Source organism: Rhinoraja longicauda, chromosome 26, assembly GCF_053455715.1.
Source record: "Rhinoraja longicauda isolate Sanriku21f chromosome 26, sRhiLon1.1, whole genome shotgun sequence".
Lineage (NCBI taxonomy): Eukaryota > Metazoa > Chordata > Chondrichthyes > Rajiformes > Arhynchobatidae > Rhinoraja > Rhinoraja longicauda.
Window position 1 is genome coordinate 12537040 of NC_135978.1, and position 21043 is coordinate 12558082.

The window sequence follows — 21043 nt, forward strand, 5'->3', positions numbered from 1 at the left end:
TTTTGGTCTCCTAATCTGAGGAAAGACATTCTAGCCTTAAAGGGAGTACAGAGAAGGTTCACCAGATTGATCCCTGGGATGGCAGGACTTTCATATGAAGAAAGACTGGATAGAAGACTGAGGGGGGGTCTTATAGAAACATATCAAATTCTTAAGGGGTTGGAGAGGCTAGATGCGGGAAGATTGTTCCCGATGTTGGGGAAGTCCAGAACCAGGGGTCACAGCTTAAGGATAAGGGGGAAGTCTTTTAGGACCGAGATGAGAAAACATTTCTTCACACAGAGAGTGGTGAGTCTGTGGAATTCTCTGCCACAGAAGGTAGTTGAGGCCAGTTCATTGGCTATATTTAAGAGGGAGCTAGATGTGGCCCTTGTGGCTAAAGGGATCCGGGGGTATGGAGAGAAGGCAGGTACAGGTTACTGAGCTGGATGATCAGCCATGATCATATTGAATGGCGGTGCAGGCTCGAAGGGCCGAATGGCCTACTCCTGCACCTATTTTCTATTAGTCAGGGGAAACAACCTACCTAAAAAAACCTGCCAAAGCTGGTGTACAAAAAAGACATAAAGTGCTGCAATAACTCAGCGGGTTAAGCAGCATCTCTGGAGAACATGGCTAGGTGATGTTTTGAGTTGGGTCCCTTCTTCAGACTGAAGGGTCCTGACCTGAAATGTCACCAATCCATGATCTCCAGAGTGCTGCGTGGCCCACTGAGCTACTCCAGCACTTTGTGACTTTTCTTATAAAGCAGCATTGGCAATTCCTTGTTTTTAAACATCTGGCCTACATTGGAGATACCAAAGACTGCATGTGCAGAAATCTAGAGCAAAAGACAAATCACCAGAAGAAATCAGTAGTTCAAATAGTATCTCTGGAGGCAAAGGAATGGGTGATGTTTCAGGTCAAGACCTGCAACAGGACTGGAGGCAAAAGAATGCTCAATTTGAAATATGTAACTCCTCCTGTTGATTTCTTCCAGAAATTTGTTTTTTTGCACCATTCTCAACATCTACTTTGTTGGTGGTTAAAAATTGTGTTTGTTTTAATGGCACCTTTAATCAGACTTTATCACACTTCAATGTCATATCTTGCAGTAAATGTTGTATTCTTTATCCTTTATCTGTGCACTGTGGACAGCTTGATTGTATTCATGTATAGTCTTTTATTTGACTGGATCGCACGCAAACAAAAGCTTTTCACTATACCTTGATACACATGATAATATACTAAACTAAACCAAACACTTCTTCTAAATACTAGATGCCAGGGAGTAGTCATAGCTCAATCTCTACTCATATAGTAAACCCACCATCCCAGGAGCCAGTCAAGTGAATTGTTACTGCACTCCCTTTGTAGCAAGTATATAATTATTTTAGACACAATATTCCAAGGGTGGTCTGGAAACCAAATTTGTGAACTATATTCCGGAAGGAAATTTGCTTCCTCTGCATCCTTCTGGTAGATAATAGCAATACAGGTGATAACACCCTTATCAAAGTAGCAAAAATTGCCAGAAGCATTATTCCCCAGTAATATTGCTTTGCTTTTAATGTGTGCAATGCTTATTGTTGTTACCTATGTGCATCAGCTTTGATGGTTTCATTGCATATTGATTCTCTATTTTACTACTGCATCAAAAGTTACTAAATATAGTATTTAGTCTTTCTACTTACATTTAGTACTTTATTAAGCCATCAAATTATTATCATGAATTTGAGTCATCTCCAAGTGAAAGGAGTTACCCTACTAAATGAAATAATTGCACATGGGAACCATTTCTGCTTAAATGAGATATGCTTTGACAATTATTTTTAACACATTACATCAACTGGATAATCCAGAACATCCAGCAACTTTGGCATAAAAATGATCTAATGTTTTAATGAATTAAGTTTAAACTTTATTAAAATTTCTCTTTTTTTTCAGAATTAATGGTGGATGGTGAACTGTCTAATATAATAAATTTAATAACTGATAACCTACCCCCCCAAAAAAATAGATTAATATAATTTATTTAATTTCTCATTAATGCTCTTATGCTTAAATTGTCCTTTCAGATGACATCCTCTTGCAATAATCTTCAGAACCGTTTTTATTGTTCTTGATATGAGATTTTGTCTCATCCAATGGTTATTCTAAATTGCTTTACTATGGTTCTTATCTTGAAAAATCTTTGTTGTTGTATTATGTATGTATCGGGAACAGTCAGTTGGCAATAAGGAAATATGCTATTCATATCAATAGCCATAAGTGGACAGTCAAACTATTTTACTGCTGCTCTTTGTGACAGAAAGCTCTGAAGAGGCATCTCTATTCTACTCTATGTGGAAGAATTATAGAGAATAAATATTTGAACATGTCATCATGAATGTCTGGATTATTTCATTGTCAGGCAATATTGGCCACAAATATCTAATAACTAGTTTGTATATAGAAAGGATTTGCTATATCAAATTAATAAATTCATATGGGTGACATTTAGGGTCGAGACCCTTATTCAGACTCTGAAGAAGGGTCTCGACCCGAAACGTCACCCATTCCTTCTCTCCAGAGATGCTGCCTGACCCGCTGAGTTACTCCAGCATTTTGTGTCTACCTTCGATTTAAACCATAATCTGCAGTTCTTTCCTACACATAATAAATTCATATCACTGTATTGTAGCCGGTGGAATGGGCGTGCAGCCTGGTGGAGGAGTAGGTGTACAGCCCGGTGGAGGAGTGGGTGTACAGCCTGGCCTTGGATTGGGTAAGGTACTGTCTTGAGAAAGGCAGTTTTTTTCCATGAGATCATTAGTAATCCATTGTGCCTGTTCCTAAAAAAACCATAAGCAAAAAAATAACAATTGATAGCTGTACCCTTGGAGGATAAATGCAGAATAAATTGATGATTTTTACCCCATGTCCAATAAAATGACATTTATTCATTTCCTTTATTCCCATATGATTATATCTATTCCTCTCACGATTATGTACACCTGTATAAGATCACCCCCTCATCCTCCTGCGGCGGCACAGTGGCGCAGCGGTAGAGCTGCTGGCTTACAGCGCTTGCAGCGCCGGAGACCTGGGTTCGATCCTGACTATGGGTGCTATCTGTACGGAGTTTGTATGTTCTCCCCGTGACCTGTGTGGGCTTTCTCCAAGATCTTCGGTTTCCTCCCACACTCCAAAGACATACAGGTTTGTAGGTTAATTGGCTTGGTATAAAAATATAAAATTGTCCCTAGTGTGTGTAGGATGGTATTCGTGTGCGGGGATCGCTGGTCGGCGTGGATTTGGTGGGCCGAAGGGCTTGTTTCCGAGCTGTATCTTTAAACTATACTAAACTAAATTAATCACCCCCTCATCCACCTACGCTCCAAGGAATCTAATTGAAGTGCATTGGATCCAGCACAATGTGCTGAATATCAACAAACTGGTCCTCATTCTTCAGGAAACGGGGCTTCCCCTCTTCCATTATAGATGAGGCTCTCACTAGGGCCTCTTCTACATCCCACAGCTCTGCTCTTGCTCCCCCTCCCCCCATTCGTAACAAGGACAGAATCCCCCTCGTTCTCACCTTCCACCCCATCAGCCAGCGTATCCAACAAATCATCCTCCAACATTTCCTTCACCTACAACGGGACCCCACTACTGGCCACATCTTCCCATCCCCTCCCCTTTCTGCATTCCGCAGAGACTGTTCCCTCCGTAACTCCCTGGTCCACTCATCCCTTCCTACCCAAACCACCCCATCCCCGGGCACTTTCCCCTGCAACCGCAGGAGATGCAACACCTGTTCCTTTACCTCCCCCCTCAACTCCATCCAAGGACCCAAACAGTCTTTCCAGGTGAGACAGAGGTTCACCTGCACCTCCTCTAACCTCATCTATTGTATCCACTGCTCTAGATGTCAACTTCTTTACATCGGCGAAACCAAACGCAGGTTCGGCGATCGTTTCGCTCAACACCTTCGCTCAGTCCGCCTTAATCAACCTGATCTCCCGGTGGCTGAGTACTTCAACTCCCCCTCCCACTCCCAGTCTGACCTTTCTGTCATGGGCCTCCTCCAGTGCCATAGTGAGGCCCACCGGAAATTGGAGGAACAGCACCTCATATTTCGCTTGGGCAGCTTGCAGCCCAGCGGTATGAACATTGACTTCTCCAACTTTAGACAGTTCCTCTGTCCCTCTCTTTCCCTCCCCTTCCCAGTTCTCCCTCTATCTTCCTGTCTCCACCTATATCCTTCCTTTGTCCCGCCCCCCTGACATCAGTCTGAAGAAGGGTCTCGACCCGAAACGTCACTCATTCCTTCTCTCCTGAGATGCTGCCTGACCTGCTGAGTTACTCCAGCATTTTGTGAAATAAATACCTTCGATTTGTACCAGCATCTGCAGTTATTTTCTTACACTTCCCATTTATGGAAATAGAATGCCACATTTCCAGTTCTTCACAAGCTAAAAGTTGAAGAAATATTGTCCATCATCTCCATGGGCAGGTGGTGGAAGAGTTTGTTTTTAATGAATCAATCTAACCTTTGAACCAGGTCATCTAATTCATTCATGAGTGTACAGAACACGTGAACACTTGTCAGCCTAAGTTATACTGAAACTAATATGGTTGTAATCAATTTGATTTGAATCAATTTAGAAATTCAGTATTAACCAGAGAATGAATTATGTTTACATTCAATGGATAATATTTTTTTATCTTGTTCTGAACATAATGAGTTCTGGACAGTGAAAGTAAAATCAAAGAGTTAACAGTGTGTGCATGGTAATTGCAGGTGTAACTGGAGTTCGACCCAGCAGTGCTCCTCTGACTCCCCAACCAGGTACCATTATTACTGCTAAATAACTAGCTTGTTGTTGAGTATTCTGGATCCAGGGGTAGGTTTTATTTATGGAAGTGAAAACTAATATTATTTTAAATGGTTCCTGTCCCGCATACATTGAAGGGAACCATGAAACCAGAAATGTTTCATAGACATATAAGTCATACAATTTTTTTAAAAAAGTGTTCATGTTTGGTGCAGAGAAAGTGTACCAAAATATAAGAAGAGCAATACCACTGAAGATGAAAACAGTAGCGTTCAGTGATATTGCTCCTCTTATATTTTGGTACACTTTCTCTGCACCAAACATGAACACTTTAAAAAAAAAAATTTGTTTAAAATTATCTTTAACTCAGGCTACTGGCAGTGGAAGAATTGAAAAATGTCAAATGAAACATGAAAAATGTTGAATTCTTTGTTGCTGCGGCTGTTTTAAAAATGAAATGATCCATGAATAGGAAATTGCCGTTAAACATTGGAGATGCTTGAGTGTCACAAACGTTGCTCTCTGATTTTAAGATGGTCATTGGAGATAACCATAGCCGCAATGAAACCGAGGATTTATCTCCAAAATATATAAGATGTTTGGTGGATGAAATGTACCATTTGGCCATCCCCTCCCTGCCATTTACTCCACTCTAGGATTGATTTGCATCAGGCTAGTTGGTAGAAACTGTGTATCATGTGATGCTTGTCAGTTCGCAGCTACCACAATATAAGGTGACCCTGCCTATAATGCGGCAGAGGAACATAATATTCAGGGAAAGGCTCAATTTGTGGAAGAGGAAACCAGTTAAAGACTAGAATGTAAACCAAAATGAAAAAAAATAGCCTTTTGAGAAATCTTCAGCTGAATACTCCTTTGTGCTTGTTAAGAGTGTATATAACTGCTGATCAGTAAGCAAATGAAAACCAGAGCATCTTGACATCAAAGGATCCCTCTCCATTTCAAATAGCCTAACCACCAAAAACAGTGGCCCTTGGTAAACATTTGGTTCCAAAGCAGCAATGAATAATAGGTCATTAAAAGTTATTTTTTGGATGCTACTTCAAATTTATAAGAGAAAATTTTACCTTTACAAGAACTTACTCCCTTAAATGATATTACTCTTTGTTTTTTTATGAACAGGTGGAGTGCAGCCAGATTTTGGTGCTAAAGCAGCCAAGCAAGGTAATTGAAATTCCTTTAGTGGGAAATTTCTAGTTGTTCCTCTTGAATTAATGGGTTTTCGACATCACCCAGATAAAAAAGTGCTGTTATAATGTTTTTTCTTAAACTACTTGTTTGACTCTCTAATATTAGTACATAACCTGAGGAGGCTGCCCTGGATTGTGTTGGCTGTCTTCAAATTGTGCAGCATATAACATTCCCCAATGAAATCTCTCCATCTGCTGGACATATGTCCACGGGAGTCAGCAATTATAGAACTACAATACACACTAGACAATAGGTGCAGGAGTAGGCCATTCGGCCCTTCGAGCCAGCACCACCATTCAATGTGATCATGGCTGATCATTCTCAATCAGTACCCTGTTCCTGCCTTCTCCCCATACCCCCTGACTCCGCTATCCTTAAGAGCTCTATGTAGCTCTCTCTTGAATGCATTCAGAGAATTGGCCTCCACTGCCTTCTGAGGCAGTGAATTCCACAGATTTACAACTCTCTGACTGAAAAAGTTTTTCCTTATCTCCGTTCTAAATGGCCTACCCCTTATTCTTAAACTGTGGCCCCTGGTTCTGAACACCCCCAACATTGGGAACATGTTTCCTGCCTCTAACGTGTCCAACCCCTTAATAATCTTATATGTTTCGATAAGATCCTCTCTCATCCTTCTAAATTCAAGTGTATGCAAGCGTATACAACTACAAATTGGCATCAGGAGCCAGGAATATTGAGGGTCTCCCTTGCACCCAGAATCATTTCCTCTCAGTAGCACTAGGTAAGACTAAAAGCAATATATGTTTCCCAGAAATGGCATTGATTTCAAGAAAAATCATCTGATGATCTAAAAACACCAAAACATTGATGAAATGAAAACTAAAGCTGCAGAAAAGATCTGGTTTATTAATGAGAGACTAAAAGGCGCTGGTCAGGCTGCATTTGGAGTATTGGGAGCAATTCTGGGCACCATATCTGAGGAAGGATGTGCTAGTCCTGGAGAGGGTCCAGATGAGGTTTACAAGAATGATCCCAGGAATGAGTGGGTTAACTTATGACAAACGTTTGACAACACCGGACTTCACAAAATCCACAGAGTGTACTTAAGCTAACAGTGAATACTTTTTTTCAACATTTAAGAACTCACATTTGTTTCTTAATGTCCTAAAATGTTTTACAACAATGGAAAACTTGAATTATAGTCACAGTCACATTGTAAAGAATATGAGAGCTAATTTGTACACCCCAAACTTCCCCAAATATTAATGACATAATAACAATGTAATGCCGAGAAATTCTGTTTTGCAGGGCAACATTTTCTGGTTGTTGTTCAATTAAATCTCATCACAAACCTAATTGTGTACTTGGTCAAGGGAAAGAGTGTTTCTGTCAATATGTTGCAGGACTGTGCATACAATGCCAAACCATTCTCCCTAAATAGTTGAATGAAGCAGTTCTTCAAGAGATTGGAGGCTTGTTTGCCATTATTGAAGATGTCTAACCGTCCTTGTCACCCATCGAAGGAATCCAAGTAACTGTCAACAGATAAGTTTCCTATTGATGGTTCCTTTCCAACACTAGGTCCCAAATTCTTCCACCTCTCTGTGTCACGGGCAATGTCCACAGGGCTTTCTGATAGCCTGTCTAGTTGACTGCCAACTAATTAGGATAACCATAAATAGTGCAAAAAAACTTTTATATCCAAACAAAAATGCAGATGAGATTTTAAAGTGTCTCTTTTTTTCTGCTTTCTCTCTTCTCTACCACTTCTTCACTTCTCTTTTTCAGAAGTCATGGGCCACAGATTCCCAGGAGTCAGTGGGGATGTTTCATTCCTCAGGCTTGGAGCACATCCTTGAATCTTTTCCTTTGTCCACCTGGTAATGCTCTTCAATGGCAGAGATTGGATTAGAGCATTTCAGTGTTCTGGTGTTGATCATACAAATGCTGTGGCCGGCCCTGTGCAGTCGACTGCCCTCGGGCCTCACTGCTGGGGTTATGGGCCTGGGAGAGGACACTGGCATTCGTTTGCTTATCCTTCCTGTGAATTTGGAGTACTTTACAAAGGTACCTTTACGATTTCTTGAGGTGGCTGCTGTCGGTAGCCCAGATCTCAGGAAGGCATGGATCTCTACTGCCCAGTAGACCACATGTTTTGTGCCAGGTCCGAGGTCTTAATATTCAAACACCCTTTCCATCATTCAACTAATGGCTGTAAATGGCATATTGAAAGCAATTGTGAATTTTAATTCTATCACCTAATCCACTGTGGATAATAATACTATTTTATTCATTTAAAGAGGTGTCCTAATATCATGCCGTTGTGCAGATTGGCTAGAGATGGTATGACATCATACACACAATTTTTAAAAGATCTTAACCTCAGTGAATATCAATATTTCACAACATTGAGCTTTTCGGTAACAAAATAATGGTTTACCGTTTTGATCATGTCAATTTAAGAGGCTATTTGATCATTATTGTTCTCATATTTTGCTTCTTCTTCAGGGCTTGGGCAAAGAGGTGCTGGTGGATTCCTACCCTATTATCAACCTGGTAGGAACCTGATACATTTTATATTACACATGCACATAATGAAGAACATCTGAATGTGTTTGAATTTCCAATGATAATTTTGATAATAGTTTAGGTTTATTTGAAGTGGTGTACCAGTATCTGCAGTTCATTCCTACACATTTGGTACAGTTGGAAAAAGGATTCCATAGAAATTGAAATCATAATCAGTGCAATTTACTTGTTCAACTAAATATATTTACATTGCAAAGCCTTGTTGACCAAGAAATGTGTTCTTCAGGCAGTATTTATAACGAAATGTTCTGAATACCATATAAGCTTTGCAATAGGGTGTAAGTTATATATATATACTTCAGAAATAAAAATGTCCATAGCTGAGGATATGATAGCCATCTATGTAGATTCTACTGTAATTTACTGATCCGTCTTTAATATATCAACAAGATAAGCCACTTGGCTGATTGAAAATGATGATGAAGAACCTTTTGGACCTGTTGCTCAATGAATTTGCACTAAAATAACCGGTTTGAATGCTTTGAATAACAGAATGTAAACATTTAATATACCAATCAATGTTAGGCATATGTCTGTAAAATAAGCATGATATTCAAGTCTGTCCTACAATGTACCTGTAGCACAGTAGTAGTTATATAGTTCTATATTGAATTACACATTTCTGAATTGTAAATCTTATTGCAACGTTATAACATTGATCTTCATCAAAACAACGCGGCATTGGGAGGTATCAGAAAGATAGGGGGATGGTGGAATAATTGTAGATATAATGTATTGGCAATTCCTGCAGTCATTTGCCAACTGTGTGTAAAGGTCAAGCAAAGACGGGGCTAACAAGTGAAATTATGGTTTAAAAAGTGGAAATTGATTTCTGAGGACAGGGTTGTAATATTACATGCAAATTGAGGAGAAAGGAGCTCTTTTGTTAGTCTGGTGATTTAACTAAATTTGGTAGGCAAATGAATGATGCAATAATAAATACATCACAACATAACCAGGATATTTGGCTACACAGCTGCACTTCTGGCTGCAAACGATTTCTTGTGAGGAGAATTTGAAGCCTGGTTAAAATAAGACATTTATATTGGAATTTAAAATGCTTTTGCACCACCACGTGTTAACTCAGATTATGTTTCTCTAATTTGTTATCAAAATTATAGGCTCACAAAAAGAACCTCCAGTGATCTATCCAGTGATCTTTAGTTTCACTGGATCTGGATTTTTTTAGCTGAAAAAAATTCCATATCCAGTGAAAGTAAAGATCACTCAGAATTCAAACTAAACAACTGTCAGTAAAAGTGACCCATGCAATAGATGGGTGTATCACAACTGCACAGGCAAAGACGTGGTTATATAGAAAAAGAACCATACAATGTTATTATATAAAAATTATAAAGGTATTTTAACTTACACTTGAACAACTTGATACTTGTGTCAATAAGCTAATGTGACTGCTGATGTCAGCACTCTTCAGAGACCATAAAAATGAGATGCGAGGGCTGGTGTGCTCTTCTGAAAATGTCTAATAACTTATTTAGCAGGAGTCAGAGCTGGATATGGAGCTGGAACTGGACAATTGGGGTACCTACAGGCTGCAGGTATTGAATATTTACCTTGGTAATAAAGAATTTCAAAGCAAAAACTTTCCCAATAAGAATATATAATTCATTTAATTTCCACATAAAAATAACCTTTTCTGCTCTCACTGATTTCCAAATATTTTACAGCCAACATAAATGAGCAAATCTGACAGATAACACCATTGATCAGAATGAATGGCCTTTATTTTTATCATTTCACATTCAGTTTTAAGTATACCTATTTCTCTTTTCTTAAAAGTTAGTTTAATTAGTAATAACTAATTTCCCAGAGGTTGTTCTTTACATTTTCTGCTTGGGGTTTTATAGACAATAGGCAATAGACAATAGGTGCATGGGTAGGCCATTCGGCTCTTCGAGCCAGCACCGCCATTCAATGTGATCATGGCTGATCATCCACAATCAGTACCCCATTCATGCCCTCTCCCCATACCCCCTGACCTCCTATCATTAACTCTATCTAACTCTTTTGAACTCCATTTCTTAAGTTACATCGTCAATACATTAATTTTTATAATCAATTGTAATCAAAGGAACAGGCTTATAATGTTGCCAATAAAAGTAGTAACCTTTAAGATTTGGAAAATATTAGAAAGGAACAATTAAGACCAAGTCATTGATAAGGAAAGATAAAGTAAAATAGTCTGGTAAGAATTGTAAAAACACACTATAAATTCTTCTTTGGAATGTGAAACTAATTGATTAGCTCAGCTTAATGATGGCCACCTATAGATTGTGACTGAGATTGATATTCAGGAATGTAAATAGCAGGAAGGTTAAACAAATATTGTGCAACTGTTTTCTGAGAAGACACAAACTTCTGGAGATATTTAAGATCTGCAGATGTAGAGTGAATGGGCAACTCAAAGAAGTTAGCATTACTTGACAACAAAATGTAGGGGTACTTAAGGGGACTGGACTGATATATCTCCAGGACCTAATGACTTGCATTAGTTTTGATGACTGGAGATAATGAATACCCTTCCAAAATTCCCATGATTCCCAGTTTTAAAAGATTTAAAGGTAGTCAATGTAACCACACTATTTAAAAAAGGGAGGGAGAAAACAGGGAACTTTAGGTGAATTTGTGTGACATTATAAGAAAAGATGTTGGAATTTATCACTAAGGTGTGTAACAGGGAACATAGAAAATAATAATCAGCTTGGCAGAAGCAAAGTGGATTTTTGAAAGGGAAATCATGTTTGATAAATCTGTTTACGGTTTTTGAAGTTATAGAAACAAAATTAATGACCAGATCATGTGGCACATCTAGAATTTCAGAATGCTTTCATTTAAGGTGTTTGTGCCACATAATAGATTCTTAAACAAAAGTAGAGCTATATGCTGGTGTGGATAACAAATAGCCATTTTAGGATAGGGAATCAAATGTTTAATATTAGCTGTTTTCTATAGATGTTGGCAAAGCTAGAAATAATTTCTATTTTCTGTGTTTCTGAAGGCTCCCCTTGTGCAATGGGCAAATATTGTGGCAGAAGGAGAAAATAACCAACTATTGGGAAAATAAGTGACCTCAAGAATTCTGGTGCTACTGCCTGATTTGGAATGTAAAGGATGGTGTGTAATGGAACTCCTCAACTCCATCCCTTTCCCTCAGATACACCTTTCAACCCCCATTTCATCTACATGTGTTATCAATATCTAATGGATTTTTTTTATCAAGGAAACTCTGTAATTTGTTGTGTGCTTCAAGAGTTTAGGGACCAGTTAACAGCTGAGTCTTTTGCTGTTAATCTCAGAATTAGTTAACACCATCCTTGACTTGATTTGTTTTATTTTGTGACAATGTCTCCAGTATTTTTAAATTATAAAAATGGTGTTATTAATTTTCAGTTGCTTGGGCTTTGCTTTACAAAATGTACTGTGAGCGATGCCTGGATTATACAGCTGGGTAGTAGCTCCATCCACCCCTACCATAATATTTGGTGCTAAAAATCAATTTTTGAGAGAGGCAGCTGTATTCATACAAATGATGGCTCAACTGATGATGGGGGCCTGAAGTGACCAATGCAACTATCACATATTGTAGTTCTACATGTTTGTGCACATGGCCACCAAGACTTTGCACATGGAGGCCAAATTACCTTCCTGGCCAGAATATTCCTGGAGAGATTGATATGATGAATTTTTAAGTTTATGCAAGCTGAGAGACATTAGGACAGATTTTCCTTGTCTTCCACTCAAGGCTTCTGATGTTCATATGCACAGAAAACAAGGGATGAAGTGCCAGCTATCTTATCTCCCCATCTGATTTTCCTGTATCCATTGCACATGTATGACTCAATAGCCCCAGGTTCAGGATCAGGAAAATCTGCCCCAGAATAAGAAAACATGAATTCCTTCACCATATGCATGGTGTGGCCAGACTTTTACTACCTCCAGGATTAGGATTGTTAAATGAGCTCCATACGTTTCAACAATCCAATTACCTCCACAGCTAGTTTTAACTAAGATTTGTATATTATTGATGTCCTCAGAATCCTTCCAACTGAGTGAATTGCATAACATATATCCAGGTTACTTATATTTTGAATTTGAATAATTTTCCTAATCCGTTCCAGTTTATAAATTTTTCCTGGATTAGAAATACAACAATTGTCTTGCTGTTAAAAGATTGATCACTGTACTTGGTGTTGTAAATTCCTGTGGCACTACATTGTATCTTGGGCATCATCTTTGAAAATAACTATTTAAAAATGAGAGGTTATTTGAACAGAATCATGCACAATTATTGAATTGCATGCAAATTGGAGTTGGCTGACTTGTGAAAATGCAGAAGCCCACCAAAGCCACACCTGTTAAATCTATTATACCTTCCGGTTTCTGATCCTCTCCTCTGGTTCCACTTTATTGGACTCTATTTTTCTGTTTTTACTCTGGTGAAAATTATGATTTTCTATTTTCTTGAAAATAGTGCGGAGAGCAACTTGATATGAGCACCTTAAGTGTTCAGAGAAGCAAATGCTGAACAGTTTCTACTTTTATTGCAACTCACCACTTTGTCCTGCAACTCTTTTAATAAATGAGATTGCTTGAAATTATGCTGTCATATGTAATACTTTACATCGGTTCTGTTGTAATAAACATTGTTACATTAATGCATTGCTTCAGATTTGGTGTAATGACCATCCACTGTATCTTCGTAAACTCTGTGACTCAAATACAGGATGAATAATAATTCAGTACTTGCTTTTAAAATAAAAAAAATTGTTTACTTTAATTTTAGTAAGTAAATCATTGAACACTGAATAACAACATCAGAATGAATGGGAAAAACTTTAATTTCTGCACAATTCTTACAATTCATTTTATGTGGCTAAAACCAATGCAATCCACTATTCTGTATTTGTAACTGTGAATAGCCATTAAATAATGAATGAATAACACACAACTGTACAATTAGCAACCCCTACCCTCCTGACAGGGTCTTCAAACAGCTACGAAATGGTTAATGCTTACGCAAGAAAACCTGCAACAGTGAAAGAGAACTATCATTTATACCTTTTTATTTAAGCCCAATATACACTGCTTTAAAGCCAATTAATCACTTTTGAACTGAAACGGGTAACTTGCTCACAGGTAGGCCCTGCAATAACACAAAATGAACAGATTAACCCAGAAATAAGATCGTATTCATATATTTCAGAAATATAGAACACAGAAACGCACAGCGCAGGAACAGGCTCTTCGGCCCACCATGATGCCAAGATAAACTAGTCTCATCTGTCTGCACAATCCATATCCCTCCATTCCCTGCATATCCATGTACCTATCTAAAAGCACTCTCAGTGAACTAAGGTCCTGGAACCCACGATCCCTCAGCACATCATTCAAACCGCATTATAGTATTCTCCCAAATGCACTTCTTTCTCTTCGTGGACAAAGAGACACCGATGGCGGTACAGCAAACAAGCAGTAGGCTGATGTGGCTGCAATATCTGACAGTTGGAGTGGACAGTCATTATTAGAGTGATTGCGACAGAGTTGGTGGTCAGCAGAGGGTGATGGTAACTTCCTTCAGCTTTCTACTTGCCCCTCATCCCTCAATCTATTCTGATTTACCAACTGCAAATGAGAGCGTGCATCTTCTACCCTCCCTCCACCTTCATCATAAATTCCTTGTAGATCCTCATCCAACCCAGCCAGATGGAGATCGAAGATGATTGTGCTTACCCCCATGTAGTGGCACAGTGGCACACCAGTAGAAGAACAACTGGCCTGGATGGTGTTCCTGTCCATGTCCTAAAAACTTGCGTGCACCAGCTGACAGGACTTTGAGGCCATTTTTAACCTCCCCCTACTCCATTCTGAGATTCCCACCTGCTTTGAGAGGGTCTCAATCATCCGACTGCCAAAGAACGGTAAGGTGGTGTGCCTTAATGATTACCATCTGACATCCACCATTATGAAGTGTTTCGAGAGATTGATCATGACAAACATCTCCCTCAGTGAAGTGAATCAGTTAGTTATTGACTACAGGAAGTGTGGTGAAGTACATGCCCCAATCAGCTTCAATGGTTCTGAAGTGCAAAGCTTCAAGTTCCTTGGCATAAAATTACCAATGATCTGTCGGGACCAAGCACTTTGAAGCGACATCCAAGAAGGCACCTCATTGCCTCTACTTCCTCAGAACACTGAGGAAATTCGGCATGTCTCTAATGGCTCTTTACAAACTTCTACAGATATGCCATAGAATGCATACTGTCAGAATACATCACAGTTTGGTTGGGAAAAACTCTGCCAAAGACCACAAGAGATTTCAGAGAGTTGTGGATGTAGCCAGTCCATCACACAGATTACACTCCCCACCATTGACTCCATCTACACTTTGTACTGCCTCAGAAAAGTAGCCAACATAATCAAAAACTTGCCCCAACCTGGTAATTCCTTCTACTCCCTGGTCCCATCAGACAGAGAATATAGAAGCTCGAAAATGTGCACCACCAGACCGAAGAACTATTTTTTTGTCCTTCTACTATCAGGCTTCTGAATCGTCCTTCCATAAGCCAGGTACTGTCCAATTCACCTCTACCCCAATGAGGACATCGAACTTTATCTCTGGAACTAGTCTGCGCTAGAATGCTGAGAACTATATTCTGCATTCTGTATCTTCCCCTTTGCTTAACCAATTGTGCTTGAGTGTGAGATGCAAATGTGAGTGCTCACAATCACGATGCTCGAGACAATCTAGAGAAACAAGTATATTTTATTTGCAAATCTGCAGAGTTGGGTGCCTCCCCTCTCGAGACACACCGAGGTCGGGAAAATCCCTTCTTTTTATTCACATCAATTTACAATTGTCACACCTTTAATTCCTCCCCTTTGGGCTCCTTCCAATCGGAGCACTGAGGTGCACAATCTACCGGCACCGCCCCTGTTGCCTCCCACATCATACATCGCATGTCCATTTAAATGAGACATCTTGTCATGCTGGGCGTTTTTGTAATATTCATTTATCTTATTAGGCAGGCGCAGTACAGAGTAGTTCATGCCCTTTCCCCTTGTTCTCTGGCTATCTTGCCCTCTCTCCTAATTCTCTGGTTATCTTGCCCTCTCTCCTAGTTCTCTGGTTATCTTCTAACACTTATCCTTGGAATGTCACCATTTGTTCTTGCGGTTCTTATCTAGCCGAGCACAGTCGGGTCAGCTATTTCTCAGGGTCCTTAGTCTAAATCAATTATCCCTTTTTACCCCTCTCTCACATTGAGTTTTGCTTGTTTGTATTTATGTGCAGTATTTTCTGATTTGATTGGATAACATGCAAAACAAAGCTTTTCATAAGTTCATAAGTCATAGGAGCAGAATTAATCTACTCGGCCCACCGAGTCTACTCTGCCATTCAATCATGACTGATCTATCTTTCCCACTCAGCCCATTCTCCTGCCTTCTTCCCATAACCCTTGACAAGAGTCAAGAGTGTTTTATTGGCATATGTCCCAGATAGAACAATGAAATTCTTACTTGCTACAGCACAACAGAATATCTAAACATAGTACATTGTAAATAATAATAATAATACCCTTACTAATCAAGAATCTGTCAATTTCTGCCTTAAAAATACCCAATGACACCCTCCACAGAAGTCTGTGGCAATGAATTCCAGATTCACCAACCTCTGACTAAAGAAATTCCTCCTCATCTCCTTTCTAAAGGTATGACTATTTATTCTGAGGCTCTGGCCCGACTCTCCCACTAGTGGAAACATCCTTTCCACATCCACACTATCCAGGCCTTTCACTATTCAGTAAGTTTTAATTGAGGACCCCCTCTTCCTTTTAAACCCCAGTGCCATCAAACTCTCATCATATGTTAACCCAATCATCCCCAGGATCATTCTTGTAAATCTCCTCTGTACATTCTCCAAAGCCAGCACATCCTCATATATGGAGCTCAAAACTGCTCACATTAATCTAACTATGCTTTATAAAGCGTCAGCAGTACATCCCTGTTTTCATATTATAGTCCTCTCAAAATAAATGCCAACATTGCATCTGCCGTCTTTACTACCAATTCAACTTGCAAACTAACCTTTTTGGAATCCTGCACCAATACTCCCAAGTCCCTTTCCACCTCCAATTTCTGAATCCTCTCCCATTAGAAAATGGTCTACGCTTTTATTCCAACTACCAAAATGCATGACTGCACACTTTACTATGCTGCAATCCATCTGCCACTTATTTGCGCATTCTCCAAACTTGTCCAAGTTCTTTTGCAGAGTCCCTCTTTTCTCTACACTACCTGCCCTTCCACCTATCTTTGTATCGTCTGCAAACTTGGCCACAAAGCCTTCAATTCCCTCATCTAAATCATTGATATGCAAGGTGAAGAGTAGTAACCCCAGCACAGACCCCTGCAGAACACCACTGGACACTGGCAGCCAGCCAGAAAAAGACCACTTTATTCCCGCTTTGCCTTCTGCCATTACCCAACCTATCCATACTAATATCTTACCGCTAATACCATGGGCTCTCATCTTCTTTAGCAGTCTCACGCACGGCATCTTATCAAAGGCCTTCTGATAATCCAGGTAAACATCCATTGACTCTCCGTTGTCTATCCTGCTCTTTACTTCCTCAAAGAATTCCAACAGATTGGTCAGGCAAGATCTCCCCTTCAGAAAACAATGCTGACTTCAGCCTATTTCATCATGTGCTAAGTATTCATAAATCTCCTTTATAATGGACTAAAATCTTACCAACCACTGATGTCAGGCTAACCAGCCTATAGTTTCCACTCTTCTGCTTCGCTCCCTTTCTTGAAAAGCAGAGTAAATTTTGTAATCTTCCAGTCCTCTGGGACCACTCCTGACTCTCGTGATTCTTGAAAGATCACCACGAATGCCTCCACAATTTCTAAAGCTACCTCTTTCAGAACCCTGGAGTGTCGTCCATCTGGTCCAGGTGAGTTGTCCACCTTCAGACTTTTCAGCTTCTCAAGCACCTTAGGAAAAGCAAGTCCACTAACTTCTGCCCCCAAACTCTATGGAATTTCAAGCATGTTGCAGGTGTCCTCCGCCATAAAGACTGATGCAAAAAACATATTCAATTCATCCATCAGTTTTTTATTCCCCATTATCACTTCTCCAGCATCATTTTCCAGCAGTCCTATGTCCACTCTCTTATTCTTTATATATCTGAAGAAATTTTTCCTATCCTCTTTTATATTATTGGCCATCTCATAGCTGCTCTACATATTCCTTTTCTTGGGCTCCAGTACCAACTTGATTTTCGTAGTTTACCTGCAACCAAGGCTGGTTTAAGTAGGAAAAATAAAGGGAAATTGTTCTTGTTAGCAAACGACTCAAGGATTCAAGATAAAGTTTTTTTTTAGTGAGGGTAAAGATTTTTGAAGCAGAATAGTTTGGAAACTCAGAGCCAAACAGAATCATTCAGAGCTTTCATAGAAGAACTGGATAGCACCTTCAGACAGGGGAATTTGACAGACTGGAAGGTTTCACTATGAACCAGAGATTCAATGGGCTGTCAAAGTACAATACAGGGTTTGTAAGTGTTGAAACAGAGTTGTCCCATGTACTCCAACATCCAAGTAGAAGGTAAGGAGCTGCACAAGGAACTGCAGATGCTGGAATTTTGAGCAAAAACATAAAGTGCTGGAGTAACTCAACAGATCAGACAAAATCTCTGGAGGACATTCTAAGGGTCGAATCCTTTCCTCAGACTGATTGTAGAAGGAGGAAGAAAGCTGGAAGAAAGGTCATAAGTGATAGGAGCAGAATTCGGCCACTCAGCCCATCAAGTCTACTCTGCCATTCAATCATGGCTGATCTATCTCTCCATCCTAACCCCTTACTCCTGCCTTCTCCCCATAACCCATGTCACCCATACTAAACAAGAATCTATCTATCTCTGCCTTAAAATATCCATTGACTTGGCCTCCACTACATTCTGTAGCAATGAATTCCACAGATTCACCACCCTCTGACTAAAGAAACACCTCCTCATCTTCCGAAAGGAACATTCTTTAATTCTGAGACCAGGACCTCTGGTCCTCGACTCTCCCACTAGTGGAAACAACCTCTCTACATCCAGTCATAGAGAATGGCTACTGAACTGCAGTAAAAACATAGGTGATGCACTAACAATCTTCATGCCAGAACACCTGCCGACTTTACCCAGGGTGAATAAATCCAACTCCAGACCCACAACCTTGCCGATGCTTAACAACCCACAGAATTGACCCACACCTTAGCTGTGCAGATATCAAGATGGAAATGATCGCGAATTATCGAGTTTGTCCACTGCATTTTATCAACAGTAAGGCATTTTTTTGGTGTTTTTTCTTGATTCCTTTGGTATCTAAAAAGTTTTAGAAGTGACTATACCGGCTGTAAAATTGTTAACAATTTCTTAAAATCAATTCCCAAACTCAATAAAACATTGAATCAATCGCAAATCATTACCACGCCATGTCCATGCAGTAGCTCAATACAGAGTCTCCGTTCATTTACCCGTATACTGAACCGTATCTTTTCGCATGCGATACGGTGCATTCTAATTCATGTGGGTATTATTGAAAAGCACAGTCGTAATGCTGCTGCCAGTTGCCCTGTTATGCTTTTGATCGCTGGACAGACGCCGGGAGTGATGAGGTTAAATTTATTGATGGCGATTCTCTCCCGTGTTCGTATGATTTGTTTACCAAGGTTCACAAGTGGGCGTGTTTACATGCAAAAAGACAAGGCATCTGAAGGAAAATTTCTCAGAAAAAAATTCACAAATCTTTTACATAATTGAACTTGGGGCCTACAAAATTATACATGGGTTTTGAATTACATTTTACAAGCCAAGGAATGCCAGAATTAATTTTTTTCCCATGCAGTTTACTGTTTTGGGGGATTTTTTTTTCCATGGGGGTTATTATTTTGAACTCAATATGCAACTACCTGTGATAGTTTGTATTCACACAAAGTTGAATAAAAAAGCACAAGAATATCGTGGACGATCAGATTGTTATGATACAACAAATGCAACGGTTATTTCAAGCATCAAATATTACTAATAGCCGGGTGAGTGTAGCTCCGATTACGTGGAAACTAGCGCGAAAATCCAAATGTTTATTTATAGTCGAGTACACTTTCTATCCGTTAAAATTAAACGTCACTAAAAGTTTTGCGAACGAGCTTATGAATCTGATTAAAAACTTCCGAAAAGCATAAACAAATGATAGAAAGCTTTTCCACAAACCAATCGTAACTGTGGACGATTATTTGGATTATATACACTTGTGTCGTGCAACCAACCATTTGCAAATTGATTGTAAGCCTCCGATGACTTGTATGCCTGGAAGTTATTTGCCGTGTATGGACTCGCCGTTGATATCAGGTGTGCCACGATGTCCATGGAATTGAGTTCTGGAAGTTGGGAAATATCACGCGATTTCTCTATTTCAGGCACTAAACAAGGGTCGATACCAATCACAGAAACTTTTTGAACATATCGTGCGTACTCTTCAGTTGAAAGATTGGAAGCATACTGTGATAATTCAACGGCTGCTGGGACCGAAGATGGTCCCACTGTACTAGCAGCCATAGTAATCAACACACTGGTGCTTGCCTCCAGTACACCACTTGTCCTCCAGAATGGCAACATTACAGGTCAAGTGTCGTGACCTCGCTGGCCTGCAAGAGCCGTATATCACAACCTCTTCTTGGAGGTTCTGAAACATACTCTTTACTCTTTAACACTGCCTGGTTTGGTTATTCCATTATTGCACTTTAGTATTTTTGCAGTACTACATAATTATTTCTCATTAATTGTATGATAATAGTCATACAGCATTGAAACAGGCCCTTCAGCCCAACTTGCCCATGCCGACCAAGCTGTCTTATGAACAATCAAGTTAACACGGATTTCATGTTTATTTGCATTAAGCAGAAGCAGCTGAACATGTCCAGGTTGTATTGTTGTTTGTTTACCATCTGCTTCGACAAGCCAATTACAAGGGCAGTATCTTGCACTTTTCACTAATTGACTACACCGTGACCCCATTACAAAGTGCTTAGTGGTGTTACTGGACTTACAGTGTGATAAATTATTTATTTGTGTGACTTTTGTAGGATGCCCAGGCAGGTGTCCATAATGCAGTACATATTCGACTGAATTTTTTTTTTTAATTAAAAAATTGACCAGTGTGAACGTGGAAATTAAATTCTGACCTTCCAGTGCAGGCAGGGTTCGTCAATTAATCAGCGTGCATCCATGAGATGCACGAGTGTCCATCTGGACGCTGCAACAGATGCAGAGTGCACAGCCACAGTATTAGAGGGGGTGCACCAGTGTGCAGCTGGAGTGCTGCAGTGGATGCGCTCGTGTGCACTTGAGTGTCGCGGGGGTGTGTTCTAGTGCACATTCGATGTGCAGCGGGATTGCATTGCTATTCCTACC

The 21043-nt window shown here is 39.7% G+C and overlaps 1 protein-coding gene across 1 annotated transcript in view; it reads left to right on the forward strand.

Annotated features, from left to right (window-relative positions):
* LOC144606566 (uncharacterized) overlaps nucleotides 1-13324 on the forward strand; it is an 88732-nt gene extending 75408 nt beyond the window's left edge. Inside the window, exons 39-43 of the mRNA XM_078422825.1 lie at nucleotides 2663-2746; nucleotides 5943-5984; nucleotides 8481-8528; nucleotides 10061-10120; nucleotides 11581-13324. Coding sequence (XP_078278951.1) covers nucleotides 2663-2746; nucleotides 5943-5984; nucleotides 8481-8528; nucleotides 10061-10120; nucleotides 11581-11627 — 281 coding nt within the window. The 3' untranslated portion in view covers nucleotides 11628-13324. The remainder of the gene's footprint in view (nucleotides 1-2662; nucleotides 2747-5942; nucleotides 5985-8480; nucleotides 8529-10060; nucleotides 10121-11580) is intronic.
* The last annotated feature ends 7719 nt before the right edge of the window (nucleotides 13325-21043 follow it).